The sequence below is a fragment of the Anopheles coluzzii genome, chromosome 3, assembly GCF_943734685.1.
Source record: "Anopheles coluzzii chromosome 3, AcolN3, whole genome shotgun sequence".
NCBI classification, from domain to species: domain Eukaryota; kingdom Metazoa; phylum Arthropoda; class Insecta; order Diptera; family Culicidae; genus Anopheles; species Anopheles coluzzii.
The window spans coordinates 27,369,169-27,383,643 of NC_064671.1; the positions used below are offsets into that span (position 1 = coordinate 27,369,169).

The following is a 14,475-nucleotide window of genomic DNA, read 5'->3' on the forward strand; positions in this document are numbered from 1 at the left end:
TCATCCGGAGTCGTCCGGAGTCATCCGGAGTCATCCGGAGTCATCTGGAGTCATCCGGAGTCGTCCGGAGTCATTTGGAGTCATCCGGAATCATCCGGAGTCGTCCTAAGACGAAGTCATCCGGAGTCGTCCGGAGTCGTCCGAAGTCATTCGAAATCGTCCGAAGTTATCCGGAGTTGTCTGGAGTCGGCCGGAGTCGCCTGGAGTTTTCGGGAGTCGGAGGAGCTAGTGGTTCTGATTTTGCCGGAGACGAAATCGGACTAAAAATAGTCAAAATTGGATCGGAGTCGGGGATGCGCTCCAGAGAGCACACCACTAAAAAGAAGCTTCAACTGACTCTAACCGTGTTCTTCTTGTATTTCAGGTACGCTATCTGCTGGAACAGCAACAACCACCGAACCAGCAGCAGCAGCAGCAACAACCGACCCATCATCATCATCATCCACTCGCGCATCAATATCATCATACGTTGCGCCACCATCACCACCACCACCACCACCTGCAGCACCAACAGCAGCAGGAGGAGCTCCAGCCGGAGGAGGCGGCGCCCCTGTCGGCGCCGGTCAACTTCCGCACATCGCCACCACTAGAAGCTTTAAAACCACACCGTGGCCATATACTGCAGCGCTCGACGACCCCGCTAGTGCTGGGCGAGGGGTGCGGTGCGGCCGGTGTTGCTCCGACCGCACCGAGCGGGCTTCGGCCCTCGTCCGGGTCGTCGCTGTCGTCGCTCGGCGGTGGCACCACCGGCATTAGCGGTTTCTACGGCACCGGTAGCAACAGTAGCTGCAGCGGTAGCAACACTAGTACGACCGTAGGAAGTTGTGTTGGTGGTGGTGGTGGTGCCGGTGGCCTTCGTTTCGGTCTCGGCCGACGCCCCATTGGCTGTGATAGTCCATTGACTGCGGTGTGCCATCGCAACAGCACCAATCCGCCACCACACCACGGCGGTGGCACCGGCAGCCTTGGATCCGGGCTTAGTACAACAACCACTCGAACGTCATCATCATCATCATCGGGGGCGGCGGCGTCCCTGTCGTCGGCACCGGCTTCGCTAGTACGGCTCGGGGCGGGCAGCAGCCCGGAACCGGCCGGCGGCGGCGGCGGCAGTATCACCACCACCACCCCCCTAGTAACTAGTATGGACGTGAGCCGGTCCGTTAGTCCACCGGCGAAGATGTTCCACTGTGCCGTGTCGCCGCGCCGGCGACAGCCCCGCCACCAGCAGCAGCGGCTGCAGCGTCCCCACAGGCCCTGCCTAGACTTTGACAAGATGCAACAGGTACGGATTGGAGCGTTTGGTCCAACAATCCCCTTTTTACTAACGGATGTTTTTTTTTTCCTTTTTTAGCTGAAGGCACGCTCCGTCACCACCTGGCGGCACAGCAACGAGCACTCGGGCGAGCTGTCCGTCTTCTGCTGGTGATGATGAGTGAAGGACAGTCTCCGCCGGGCGTGGCCGTCAGCCGCCAGCATTGCCACCGCCATCATCCTGAGCGCGGTGGACTGTCTGTGCCGTGGGCTGTCCGTGCCACCAGCAGCAGGAGTTGTCATGCGGAAAGCGGAACAACACGAGCGCGTGTTTGCATCGAACCGACCCGACGTGGGGTCGGCGATGGTTTTATTACTGGAGAAGGACGGGCGGCGCTGTCCAATCCTGGCTGTGGCTGTGGTGTGTTTCCTGTAGTTTCCAGCCGCCTTTTGCGACGACGCGACACGATGACGACGAGTTTGCGGCACGCGCGAAGCGGCAGAGTCAGGTCGCTGCGTGTGGGGCGGGGGCTTTTATTTGTTAGTGAGCGTGATAGTACAAGCGTTTCTTTGTTTCAATTTTGTACTCGGAAAGGAGTAGCAAAAAAGGATTCGCTCCGTTGATTTGTCCCCTTGGCTGCGTGCGGCTCAAACAGTTTTAGATATTAGTTTCGAAGGAGCAGGCCCCAAACACGGCCGGGCAAACCGTGTTCTTCTTCGACGAATCGTCTCACACACACACACAGCGTGCGACGTGTGTTTATGTGTGTGTATAAGTGCACATTAAGCGATAATGTGTTTGTGTGTGTGTGTGTTTTGTTTGTTTGTTTTTTAAAACTATCTTTACACTTAATGACATTTTCAAAGCAATTTTGTGATTTTAATCGTTAGCAATATCGTGTATTAAGTTTGATCGTTTGATAGATGTACTTTCCAATTTCCTCTCAGTTTGGACGAAAGGCCAATGCGGCGCTATGAACCCTTGTTTTCCGTTCTTCCTTTTCTGCAACAGTTGTGCGGGAAGCATGGTAAGGAACTAGCGTTACTACTGTGTGTGCGTGTTTGTTTTGTTTTTTTTTTTGGAAAAGTCAATCTGGAAACAAACTGGATTCAATCAAACCAGTGTACCAGTAAGGAGATTAGGACGATAGACACAGCGAGAGAAAGAGAGAGAGAGAGAGCGAGCTAGTTCTTCTCAGGGACATACACATACGAAACACGCACACACACACACGCACGCTAATAAATGGCGGAAGGATATGCAATTGGGTAGGACAGAGGAGCGAACGTTTGGGAAGTGTTAGAATTGGCAGCTGGCGCTAGGTGAATAGAACCGAACGCTACCAAAGAACGGGCGCCGCGCAAGCAATCCTGGCGCGGGAGGATGGGCGAGTGAAAGAGCACCTGCTTGAAGCAAGCAAAACAAACATAGTGCAACATAGGACAATAGGGCAAAACAAACAAACAAAAATCATCATCCGGAGGCACATGCAACAAGCGCGCTGTAGTAGCGCTGGATAATGCGCTAAGCGTTGCAGCTCCATTTTTAACCGTTTTCCTTCCGCTGGTTGGGGGAAAAAGCACAGGCTAGTGTAAACATCGATGTGTTTGTATCGATCGGACAGGACAGGGGTAGGAGCAGTCATTCAATTAACCACATAAGACATCCATTTACAAACACAATACACACAAAGAAGAAAAAAAACAATACCTGCCATGGTCCTTGTCCGCGTGCGCGTAATAATAACAAAACCCCAAACATACAACAAATCTCAAACGTACTCCAACGTACGCTAGTAGAACATCAATCAATAGAAAAATATAGAGAAACATAAAACAGCAGGAAGAAAAGAAAACAGAACAAACCCGTTGCGTTAGCCGTCTCAGGTGGTAAGGCGGGCGGATCGGCACCTTTAGGCAAAACAAAGCAAAACAAACCACTTACAAAACAAAAATGTGTTCGCCGATTCGACCCAGCACAAGCCCCGGACCACACTGGGGACGGCAAAACTAGAGAAAGTAATAGCAAAAACCAACCTACACTCTCGCCATCGCGCCACGTTGCCGTATGTGCCGTGGGATCGTCACCATCAACCATCAACCATCTGCATGATCGTGTACTGCAGCAACCAGCAGCAACACGTTGTTGTAAATCTGTGTGCATGTATAAAGAAGTATATTAAAATGCTACAAACAGACACCCATTTATTGAAAACGGCGTTACAATAATTCATCTGGTAAAAAACGGGGGAAATAAAACATACCACAAGCCATAATACTGCCGCCAAATGTGCGAAATCACGAACCCGACTTCACCGGTTAGCTCCGTTCGTTCATACCCGTTTGTGTGGTCATCGTGCCGAACAGTGTTCCTTTGTACACAACTGCGAGAAGAAAGGGCAAAAAACAATTCCACAACACACCGTACACCAGGACGGTTCTTTGCGTGAGCGGAAAAACGGTTCCAACGCGTCCAGTTAACCTACAGTTATTGTTATGTTCTATTTCGATTGTGGTTCCTGTTTTTTTCTTTCTTGTACACGAGAGAAGGACATAGACATTGTGCACAGAAAAGAGGAAGAAAGCTCGTTTAACATCAACTACTGCCATCCCACCCCGGCCGCAGGTTCGCTAGAAGCAAAACAGTAAAGATCATCGTCGCCCGGCGAGAAAGTGCATTTTAAGGTACCAATCTTAGTCGGAAAGGGCAAGCAAGCATCTCATTTGAAAAGAGGATTCCAATTTGGAAAGATTTGAAAAAAAAACACGGAAAAAGGGAAACGAAACTGAGCAGACCCAGTTAGAACCAGCGAGAAAACGAAAGCAGAGGGAAGAAGGATATCAAACTAGCATTTTACAATTAACTAGTACGCAAAACAATAACAAAACATACGAACACAAAACCATTGTAGAAGTACATTTTTTTTCTACCGAAACGCGCAACAATTAGCATGCAAATACGAAACTTAGATACAGCAAAGATAAATTAAAAAAAAGCGCACCCAACATTGGCAGTAAGGAAAAAGCAACCAATCCTCCCAATTGGAAAAGGAGAACAAACACACACAAAAAAAAAACGATGAGAAATGGAGACTTGTTTGGAATTCGGTGAAACTAGCAGCGAGCGTAGCGAGCTTTACGTTTTGTTGTGTCGTACGCCTACATATATAAATAGTGACAAATTAATTAAGGTAACGTGTTTAAACCATTATTCAACCATTTAAGAAATGATGATGATGATGAATAGTAGCGCGCAACACGTGATGTGTGGTGGGCAGTGTGCCAATAATGGAATAGGGGGCCTGGAGCATGATATGGTGGCTCTGTCTGTAGTGTGTGAGTGTGGTGTGTCATTAGTAGCGTTTAAAATGATGGCTTAAACAGGGATAGGAAAGGAACGAATCGTTTAAAAAGCTTTTGTCATTTCCCCTCATTACTTTGTAATGCTGTTGTTTGAGCTGTTTTTTTTTTTTTGTTTTACTTTATTAATGTTTATTGAAACGAGGAAACTTATGACCGTAAAGAAGGCTTATGTTTCCCCCTATAAGTCACGTGATTCTGAACGTGTGTGTGTGTTTGATGGGCCAATCTTTACATCGATGTGGCTGGGTAGTAATCGATTTAGCATGCTGATTTAATCCCCGATTTGGGTGAGGCTGGACAAACACACGCAGTGCGTAGCGATGGACAGGACAGGTTTTACAAATTTGTATCATACGCTAAACTAAACTAACAAATTAAGAAAATAAATTTAGATAAAATCGACCCGGCTCGATTGTTTGTGCAAACGGGTAGGGCAGTTTTGGAGAAAGAGAGAGAGAGCGAAAAACGCGCCTACCAACCAGGTGTGCTTTAAGAAGCATTCATGTGGTGAAGGGATACAAACAGAAGGGATACAAAAAACAAACAAACCATTGACTGTGCAAACACACCTACACAACACATTTCGTCTCGTCCTTCTCACACTTTTGAGAGGGGCAAACGATAGAACAAACGACTTTTCTTCTACAGCGCGAAACAAACTCCCCCGCGACACTAACTAGCATCATCCAGGCAACAAACCGACAAAGCAAACAGAAATTGGAGTGTGCATCATTACACGAAGGTTAATTAAACATTAAGATTGTAAGTTAAGTAGCAGAACAAAACAATTAATTGCAGAAGCCCCAGGGAGAGTGGAGAGTGCCGATTGTTGTTCTCGGTGGGGGACTGTGTTTGTGAACATATTAATCAAATCGAATAATGGGCAGAACGGTGATGAAAGACTCTCTACACCACATGGGCACACATACAAACACACACACAGACATAGACAAAACCGAATAAAAAAAACCATAAGCATAAGTAGTAAAGCAAAGAAAAGGGCGTGAAAGTAGAGAAAGTCATCGTGCAACACGATCACTCTAATCACTAGAAGGAAGCATTATTTGGTAGTAGCAGCGACGTTTGGAAGGAGCAGTCATCGATGGTTGTTTTCCTTCTTTATTTTTTTTACAAAATATTCTCTTATATGTTTTAGTAGTGCCCGATACAATTGGAGATTGGTGAGGTTGGTTCTGGGGTTTTCACTTCTTTTTTTTACTACCCCCACTCAAAAAGAAGCCACCCATTACTGTGAATGTGAACTGATTGAAGCGGCGCCGTACATGGGCGAACAGTGGTATTGAGAAAGAGGAGGAGTATTTGAAATACAAAAAGAAAAAAACACGTGAAAGCTCCATTTTAACCGTGCGCTTTTCTCTGCACGGCAAATGTACATATTAATGATAGCAACAACAACAACAACAAAACAAACATTTGGCAAAGATAAGGATAGGAGGTGACCATTAGAAAGAGAAAGCGGAGGAACGAAATGCACAGGAACAGGAGGGAGCACAAGAAAACGCTGCAGGACGTGTGATGTGTGAACACTTAAAGGAGACGAAAACGAACGAGAAAGGGGAAGCGGATAAACGTAATGGACGTGCATTTTGAAATGGATTTTTTGTAGAATTTTCGAAACTGAATTAATAAACCAATCACCAAATGAGCGGTGTAAAATCGGTCAATCGGTGAGGTAAATAATGAAATAGAACAGCAAACACACATACATACACACAAACACACAAACACGAGCAAAGAGAAGTGAAGGTAAAAGGAGCTAATACTGTGTAACACAATTAAGTAAACTATTGGACTGGATTTAAAATGGCCACAAAAGCAAGAATAGCGGAATAGAAGGAAGGAAGGCGATTGAGTTACTGGATGAGGGTTTTTTTAATTTGTTGTTTACTTTTCCGTTGTCATTGGCTGTATTGTACGAAGGAGTTTTGTCCCTTATTGTAGGAAGTTTGATGAAGTTTATTGAACGGTAGTTGATAATGTGAAATTTGTCGTTAAACACTCTACACACACACACGTAATGCTAAACCTCAAAAAAGGTTAAATTAAAAGGTTGAATTAAATTACAAACAAATTATGAAACAAAAAAGAGAAAAAATCAGCAAAACAGAAAATCCAACTTTCATCAAGTGGATTAAGTGATATGATTTGTTTTGTTACACTACTACAGGCAAACAAGCTGTGAAGCGAATAGTGTTTTTTTTTTGTTGCCTCAAACTGCAACTGAGTTTGTAACGAATTTAACGAAGTTTTTGTTCTGCTAATTTTGTCCCCATCGGAGAAGATGTAAAGTTATCTCAAACTCAATGGAAGGGAGAGGAAAAAACACAAACGAATAAAACACACTCATTTGTAACTAATAAAGACGGAGAACGAAATGAAGTGAATCACGAAAGTGGAAAACAATTGATGGAACAGTTTGCATCATACTTCTAATGGCAGTATATCAACACACAACACATAAGCGAAACGTGAACACAACACTAACAAACAACAAACAATGGTCAAATTTAACGAGCAAGTGTGTAAAGAAGAGGGTCAAACCTGGAACTGAACGAACAAAACTAATGGATACAAATACAAGAAGAAGAAGATGCAGAAAAGAAGGGGAGAGAGAAGAAAACAGTGCAGCAAATAAGTAGTGAAACAAACAAAAAACGAAACAAGAAAAATGAAAACGAAAAACAAAGGTAAAAAATAAAACAAAAGTGAATTAAAAAAAACTTGCACATTCTGTATTTTCACTTTGTGATTCCTGAACCATTTGATAGTTTTTTCTTTTATAAAATGGTGGGTTTTTCCTGAATTGGAAACGTCATTGAGGGAGGAAGATTCCCTCTCCTCTTATCACGTCATTCCGTGCTTGTATGCGTGCGTTTTGTTACACTCTTATCAGCACATTCGTTCAATAGTCGTGTGCAAAACAGTGGCAAGTTGCAAGCACGGTTCAGTTATATGTGAACATCCTTAGAAGGAAGTGTACAATCTTTGAAGCAACATGAAACATACAATCATTCTCATCAGCACACTGTTTCTAGTAGCGATAACTGTATCAAGTGATCCGATTGAATCAGCATGCAAACAGTTCAACCGACAGATAAGTATCTATCGTCCCCAAGGAGTGGTGGTAAATCAACGCGTGAGAAGAAATTTAGTTGGCTTCGAGATGGAGGTGTACATTAATCAAGAGGAACGATCGAACCCGATGTGTGACCTTTGCGCCAATGCTACGATGTCGGGTCGACGAAGAAAGCTGCTGCAGATTAACAACCCATCAGTTCTGGTGCTTCCGGGCGATAACTTTCAGTACACGGTAACCAAACGCTACCGTAATGGGCCTCCGGCCCAATTGAGCTGTAAATTTAGAGTTAGTGGTGAGTTTGTGTTGTTGTTGAATCGATTCGCAGAAGCTAATGATACTCTTCTCGTCTTTATTTCAGGTGATCGGATGATACATTCGCATCCAGCAGTACGCCATTGTCCAGAGAATGCTCGGCGGAGCAATGTAGTCCGTGAAATCAATTATGCCGCTGAAAAGCGCTTACTAGAGGACACAATTAACGAACTGCTAACAGCCTGTGAGGCTGCTGGAAAAACCAAAATGCTTATCCTGCTCGGTAACTATCAGGACATTGAGTCGGAAAAGGCTCTGAAACGTTATGTGATAGGTCGGCTAGAATCTCTGCTTCCCTCGGTCGAATGGGACGGTACGGTAGAGAACGTGTACCGCTCAAATGGACGGTTCGTTTTTGAAGTTAAAACGACACTGATGAAGCTGAAAATACTTCACCTCGTACGAGGTGCTGAGGCAGCCGCAAGCATCGTGGATTATGACAAACAGGCCCGTTCGACATACGATCGTGACGACTATTTTGATGAGGATTACGACGAGCATGAGAGTACGACGGGCGTAGTTGAAGTAATGTTTTAAGGCAGCAATAAAGTATAGTAGGAAGGCAATGCAAAAAAAAATGTATGATTTTTGTTCTGTTTTTGAGACACTCGAATATTTTTCTCTAATTCTTTTACATGATTATAGTAGTAAGGCAACATTTTCATATTTATTTATTTTTAATCAGAAAATGTTCCTGCGATATTAGTCCTGTATAACGGAACTGTTCGAAGGATCCACTGTTACGCCTGGTTGTATGCAATCTTCTGTACTATTTCTTCGTTAACTGTCTTTTCCCCTGGTGGTATGCAATGTGTATTATTTTCACCGTTGGAGTACACTCGCAAAGCACGTGAAGGAGGCCGGCGACTCGCTTTCGTTGAGTTGAGTTCCTTCTGAATGTATTTGCGTTCTATTAAGGATTTTGGTTTGAAAAATGGATTTAACACGATAAAATAGTACAAAAAAATTATCCCATTCTAATTCTTCTTCCAAGTGAAATGATATAAAAGTTTATACATATATTGTTATTACAGAGTTACAGTTTTAAAATTATGTTTTGTTGAATTGCTTCTAAAGTGGTTTTTGTAACGCACAGATATGCGCATTACATGTTTCCAAAAGTCGTTGTACGTCAATAACTGAGTCATCGAGGTTTACCCACCACTGATATGCTGAAGCTTGTTCACGATGACTCGTCGTTTGATTATATTTGTTCCGCGATTCGTACAATAGGAAGCGGTTTCATTGCTGCACAATGTAATCTGTACGGAAGATGCCACCACTACAGCCTCACACGTTCGATTGATTCTAGGGAAAAATCCCCATCATCTCCGTGCTCTTATCAGCCACCGGTCAAACAAACACCACTCTCTCCAATCTCTCGTAATCGTCACACTAACCGCCTGATCAAGCCAGACTCATCGCTCGCACCTCATCCGCGCCAGTAACAGTGATCAGCTCGTACCGTGAAGATGGCTGGAGTAAACCGTAAGCATCATCTACTAGCAACGATTGCCCTGCTATGGCTGGTGGCCGCCAGCTGCCTGCTCGAGTCGGTCGACGCTCGCAAAAGCCGGGGCAGCTCGAAGCGTTCCTCGCGCCGACCGAAGGGCGTCAATATTGAGATCTACCATCCGAAGGGTGTGATGGTGTGGTACCCGTACCGTGCCGGCATGGAACTGTTCGGCATCGAGATTTTCATCAACAAGGCAAACCAACCGTCGTCGTCGGGCGACTCGAGTGAGGAAGAGTCCACACCGCCGGTGTGTGATATCTGTCTCAACACGACCGAAGTGTCGTACGGCAAGTTTATACTGCGCAGCGAGGACGCCGTGATCCGCAGCCGGGACCACGTGTACTACAATGCGATCGTGAAGAAAACCAGCGGCAAGGCGTACGTGTCCCGATCGAACGATTTCTACGTGTCAGGTAAGTGAGAAGAAATGTGCCATCTTGAAGGGGAGAGTCGTTCTAATGCGCCATTTTGCTCTCGTCCCACAATAGAAAGTCGCATTCTGCTGGGTGATATGACGGAAAAGGCTAGCTCGTGCAATGGTACTACCGCCGTTGCAACCCTGTCCGACAACGATAAGCGGCTGGCGGATGAGATTAAGCTGCTGGAAGCGATTCTGCTCGAGGTCAGTGATCAGTGCCAGGCCAATCGTACCAAGCAGTTGCTGCTGAGTGCGGAAACACCGACCCGGTACGATGCCAAGCAGCTGTACCAGTATGTGGCAGGGCAGCTGGAACAGAAGTTGCCTGCGATTGACTGGAACCGGACGCTGGTGGATGCGTTTTACGCCACGAACGGTATTGGGTTTGAGGTGGCTTCCACCATCGACAAGCTGAAGGTGCTGAAGTTGGCCAAGGCGCTGCCGGACCATCCCATTACCGATCTGGACAGCTTCCAGACGGAGGATATGACGAATGATATTGATTCGTGGATGTAATGCGTGGATCCCGCGTTTGTGATTTGGAATATTTTTAACTGTATGTGGCTTTTACCCAGATGATAACTTTCGTTGACCATGCTGTGTATGTGTGTGTATGTGTGTAATAAATTGTTTGTTTTGTACGATTGATAGCAATTTGTTTACTTGTCCAATCTGTGGAGGGAATTTCCCAGCTGTCTTCGTTATCATGCTTCGATGGTTTGCGTGTTCAAGTTAAGACTCGTTTATACGGCAACAAAGAATAAGGAAGACATTCAAACAGGATTTCGAAGTAGTTTTGTAGACTTCAGAATGTTATCGCCTCCATTCATAACGATCACATTGTGCGTTTCTTGAATGAATGTTCCGGCCCACAAATGTTCCTCCATCCGAAACCTCCAGAAGAAATATGATCACTTTAACTGATAAAAAAAAGATCGCTATCATTCCCATCGCTTCCTCAAGAAACGTTTCTCACCCATCGATACTTCTCACTGTCCTTTCTTCATGAACAGCATAAGCAAACCATTCTCTATCCTTTCACAATTTCAATAAAAACCAATCCCATCAGCCTAGGTGCAAGTGGCTAGCTAATGCACTTTGCGCTCGACTGCGCTGACCTTTAAGGTACTTTGCCACTTTAGCATACTGGCTCTCTCGTTCTCTCTCTCTCACTCTACCGATGCCCGTTGGTATTATAATCCTTTTCTTTGGTGATCTTTTCCTTCGACGTACAATGGGTGCTTTCTTGTACCCCGGGCCTTGCCTTTTTCGGTCTTTTCTTGCAGTGAACAGAAGTTTCGTTGTCTTCCACAGCCGCCCGACTAGGCTGCATAGAAATAATAAACAGATTTTACCGATGTGCCTAAGCTTGCGAGCGGTTTGTGCTCGGTAAACGGCAGGGCAGGTGATTTGCGTCTTCTCCCATCTTTGCCCGTGAATGAGGTTAAAGGATTTGCGCCTAAGAACTTAATGAAGAACAAACAGCTTTATCGTGCTGTTGAGCGTGTGAGTGCTCAGGTTCCACAAACCGATCGACAATCGGTCCCAAAGGTTAGCTCAATCGACGAGTGTAGTTGGCAACGCACGTACTCTTTCCCTTTGCGAGCTAAGCGGCACCACAAGGGAACAGGGGGCACCTTAAACTGGGCTCTTTAATTTTAATGAGATCAAAATATTTAAATACTTTCACCTTACGGGGCGAAGCTTATAAGCACGGAGAGGAGCGTTGAGCAGGGCAGCGTGTTGAAGCCGCTGATCACTTGTCGAAGGGATCATCGAAGGTTGGTTGGTTGGATGGATGACAAACCCCGGACCCAAGGGCCAAGGAGCGATGATCCCATTTGGGTTTTCGTTATCGAGTTACCGAGACCCACTTTTTCCTGCCCCAGGGATAAAAGGTTAGTCCTTTAAAGCCTTTTCTAATGCTATTTAGGCGGTAAAGATGAACCCATTACCACGGTGTAAAGCACATCAGCGGCGGCATTGGCTGAGCAGGCACGATTTGATCTCGGGCAGCTCCGGGAGATGCACTGGCAGTGTGACATTACTATTTTGAAATATAAATTGGGACTCAAAGTTTTAGCACATCATATGTAAGGCTACCCTAGCCGAGAATCGTTGCAGTTTCAATAAGCCACATTCGGACAAATAATATGAGGCTTGGACATAGTTTGTATTGAATAGTATAATTTATCGACAGCTTTATAAAGCCTAAAAGATCTATTAGAGACATGTTCTGATGGACACTTCATTTGCCTTAATCAAGGTCTAACTTGTCTTGCATAATAAACAACGCGGCACCATGACGATTAGGTACTGTTTCAATAATTTCAGATTTCTTTCGACCGGCCTATCTTTCTGAGTTAGAATACCTGAAGCTCTTTCCCATAGAAATATAACTCTAGTTGCTTTAAAATCAATTTCATTTTTCAATACAACAATGCAATGATATCTTCATACAAAAAAAACAAGATCACTTTACAAATAACTTCGCTCCAGTCCTGGCTAGTGATTCTCACCCACAACTTGCTGATCATACTGCATCATACAAGCGCATGCGAGCTCTAAATAAATAAACGATCTTTCCACAAACTTCATCACCTTGAGGACAACATAAATTACCAAGCCACACGAATGCCACTTTTCCCATGGTTCGTTTGTGCATCTCTCCCCTTAAAAAGCATCACTTAAACACTGTGTCACACGCCCGCCATCCATATGGCGCTCGTCAACTTCAACGTCTGCTCGCACAAAGCTTAATCCTGTCTGTCTGGTGGTTTATCTGGTTTTGCTTGCTACCAGAAAAACTCCGTAAACCATTAGACGATGTTTTATTGCCTAGCGATAGTTTGCTTCCTTCTTCCGCTCCACAGAACGCTAGCGTTAGGGAGTCGCATTTCTCGGTTTGATTTATCGTTATGTGCGCATAGATTCAGTATGGCAGTAGCTTTCGCCCGCTTCGCTATTTGCTATTGAGCCAACAAATTTCCCAAATATTTTCCACCTTCCAGCTACACAGCCAGCTAAATTTGAGGGGAGCTAAAGGAAGAGAAGAAAACGGTGGTACTATTTATGTTTATATCGGTTTGGAGAGTGTTCTTGGCCAGATTGTGTGTTAATGATCGTGTCACGCTAATCCTTGTCATAATTAAGATCTACGCGAGTGCGTTGACAAGTTGCATAAGGTAGCTTCAACGTTAATCTACGCATTGTATGTGGAAACTGGGAAGCTTGCCATCTCTTTCCTAAAGAGACACTTGGTTTTGTGTTCAATTATTTACACAACACTGACTGTGATCTTCTATATAAAGATGTAAACGTAATATCCTTCCCTGCTAATTGAGTCATTTTTTTCAGTATCCTTCAATTTTGAGCTTCTTTTAATGCGTTTTGTCACGGTTAGAATGGTTTGCAGAAAGGCCACAAGTCTCCGTGGTAACCGCTTTCTGAATGGACAGCTGAGCTATAAACTGCCTGGGGCCTTTGCATCGATTCCTTCATCCTTTTTTTCCTTCTCCTTTTTTCCCTGTATCAATCAGGGACTCGCGCTAATGTTTCGTTTATTGCACCTCTCACGGTACAATTTGCATCGATTATTCCCTCCCCCAAACCGGAGGTGGTCTTTGTTTGGCACTGTCTTCAAGGCTGACACGACTCAACTCTCGCTCTCTCCATGGTGATAGCATGCTTCAATAGGAAATCGACACCGTGGTTGAGGTAAACCAATTGGTGGAGGGAGACAAATAAATCTCCTATTTAACAAGTGATCCGTATGTCTGTCAGGTCACGTAGAGCAGCATTCCACCACTCGTGATGTGGTGCCGTTGATCTGCCCGCATAAACCCGGAGTTACGAGCTACGAGAACACGCGGAGAAAAGAAACGTTGTTTTATGTTTTTCTATTTTTTTTTCTTACCTTCTATAAAAGGACTGGGAAAAAAAAACACACACACACACACAAATCACTGGGAAAATTGTGCTGACTTCGATGAAGTTGATGAGTTTTTGGGTGGGGTTGGCCATTAAGCACGAATTGCCCACAGATGGGACCCACATCACGATCGAACGAACGAGTCGGGGTCGGAGTGAGAGGGACAACACCCAGCGTGAAAACTGTTGGAAAATGTTGTCAGACAGTTAGGAAACAGTTTGTGCTAACATTGAGCATAACAACAACACGGCACGGCACGGAGGATGGGGATAGGGATGGGCGAATGTGACGCCCTGTCCTCATTAAAATCTGCCACCAGCGTGTGCCTGGCGTTTTGCGAGTAGGTCACGTAGTTGTTCGGTGGAAAATGTGCATAACGAGCAGTTTTTTTTTAAATTTTATTGTTGCTTTCTTCTGTTGTTGATGGTTGTTTGGGCAAGCACTTTTTGTGGTGAAAGTGAATATACGAGCGTACACGTTGTATTGATCGAGAATTGAGGATGCTAAATAACAGTGTTTACTATTCGTAATTTACAATAGTCTTTTTATGTGCTTTCAATTATAATTGTGTTGTTTTGCTGACT

General features: G+C 44.8%; 3 protein-coding genes across 10 annotated transcripts in view; all 3 read left to right on the forward strand.

Moving 5' to 3' along the window:
- The window catches only part of LOC120956627 (protein disconnected), a 66,453-nt gene extending 59,451 nt beyond the window's left edge, over positions 1–7,002 (forward strand). For all 8 annotated transcript variants that reach the window (XM_040378256.2, XM_040378257.2, XM_040378259.2 and 5 more), the window contains 2 exons: positions 365–1,282; positions 1,352–7,002. In XM_040378256.2, the coding sequence (XP_040234190.2) occupies positions 365–1,282; positions 1,352–1,426 (993 nt within the window). In that variant the 3' untranslated portion in view covers positions 1,427–7,002. The remainder of the gene's footprint in view (positions 1–364; positions 1,283–1,351) is intronic.
- Positions 7,003–7,437: 435 nt separating this feature from the next.
- Positions 7,438–8,604, forward strand: LOC120958708 (uncharacterized). The gene is made up of 2 exons (XM_040381683.2): positions 7,438–8,006; positions 8,073–8,604. Exons 1-2 carry the CDS (start codon positions 7,631–7,633, stop codon positions 8,561–8,563), a joined length of 867 nt encoding a protein of 288 aa, XP_040237617.2. The 5' UTR covers positions 7,438–7,630; the 3' UTR covers positions 8,564–8,604.
- Positions 8,605–9,413: 809 nt separating this feature from the next.
- LOC120958724 (uncharacterized) lies at positions 9,414–10,610 on the forward strand. Its single transcript, XM_040381702.2, has 2 exons — positions 9,414–9,955; positions 10,031–10,610. The coding sequence occupies exons 1-2, from the start codon at positions 9,499–9,501 to the stop codon at positions 10,474–10,476; spliced, it is 903 nt and encodes a 300-aa protein (XP_040237636.2). The 5' UTR covers positions 9,414–9,498; the 3' UTR covers positions 10,477–10,610.
- The last annotated feature ends 3,865 nt before the right edge of the window (positions 10,611–14,475 follow it).

Coding starts and splice junctions, on each gene's coding strand:
- LOC120958708 (XM_040381683.2), top strand. CDS start 7,631: ATGAAACATACAATCATTCTCATCAGCACACTGTTTCTAGTAGCGATA. Junction 8,007..8,072: donor CTGTAAATTTAGAGTTAGTG/GTGAGTTTGTGT, acceptor TCTTTATTTCAG/GTGATCGGATGATACATTCG.
- LOC120958724 (XM_040381702.2), top strand. CDS start 9,499: ATGGCTGGAGTAAACCGTAAGCATCATCTACTAGCAACGATTGCCCTG. Junction 9,956..10,030: donor GAACGATTTCTACGTGTCAG/GTAAGTGAGAAG, acceptor GTCCCACAATAG/AAAGTCGCATTCTGCTGGGT.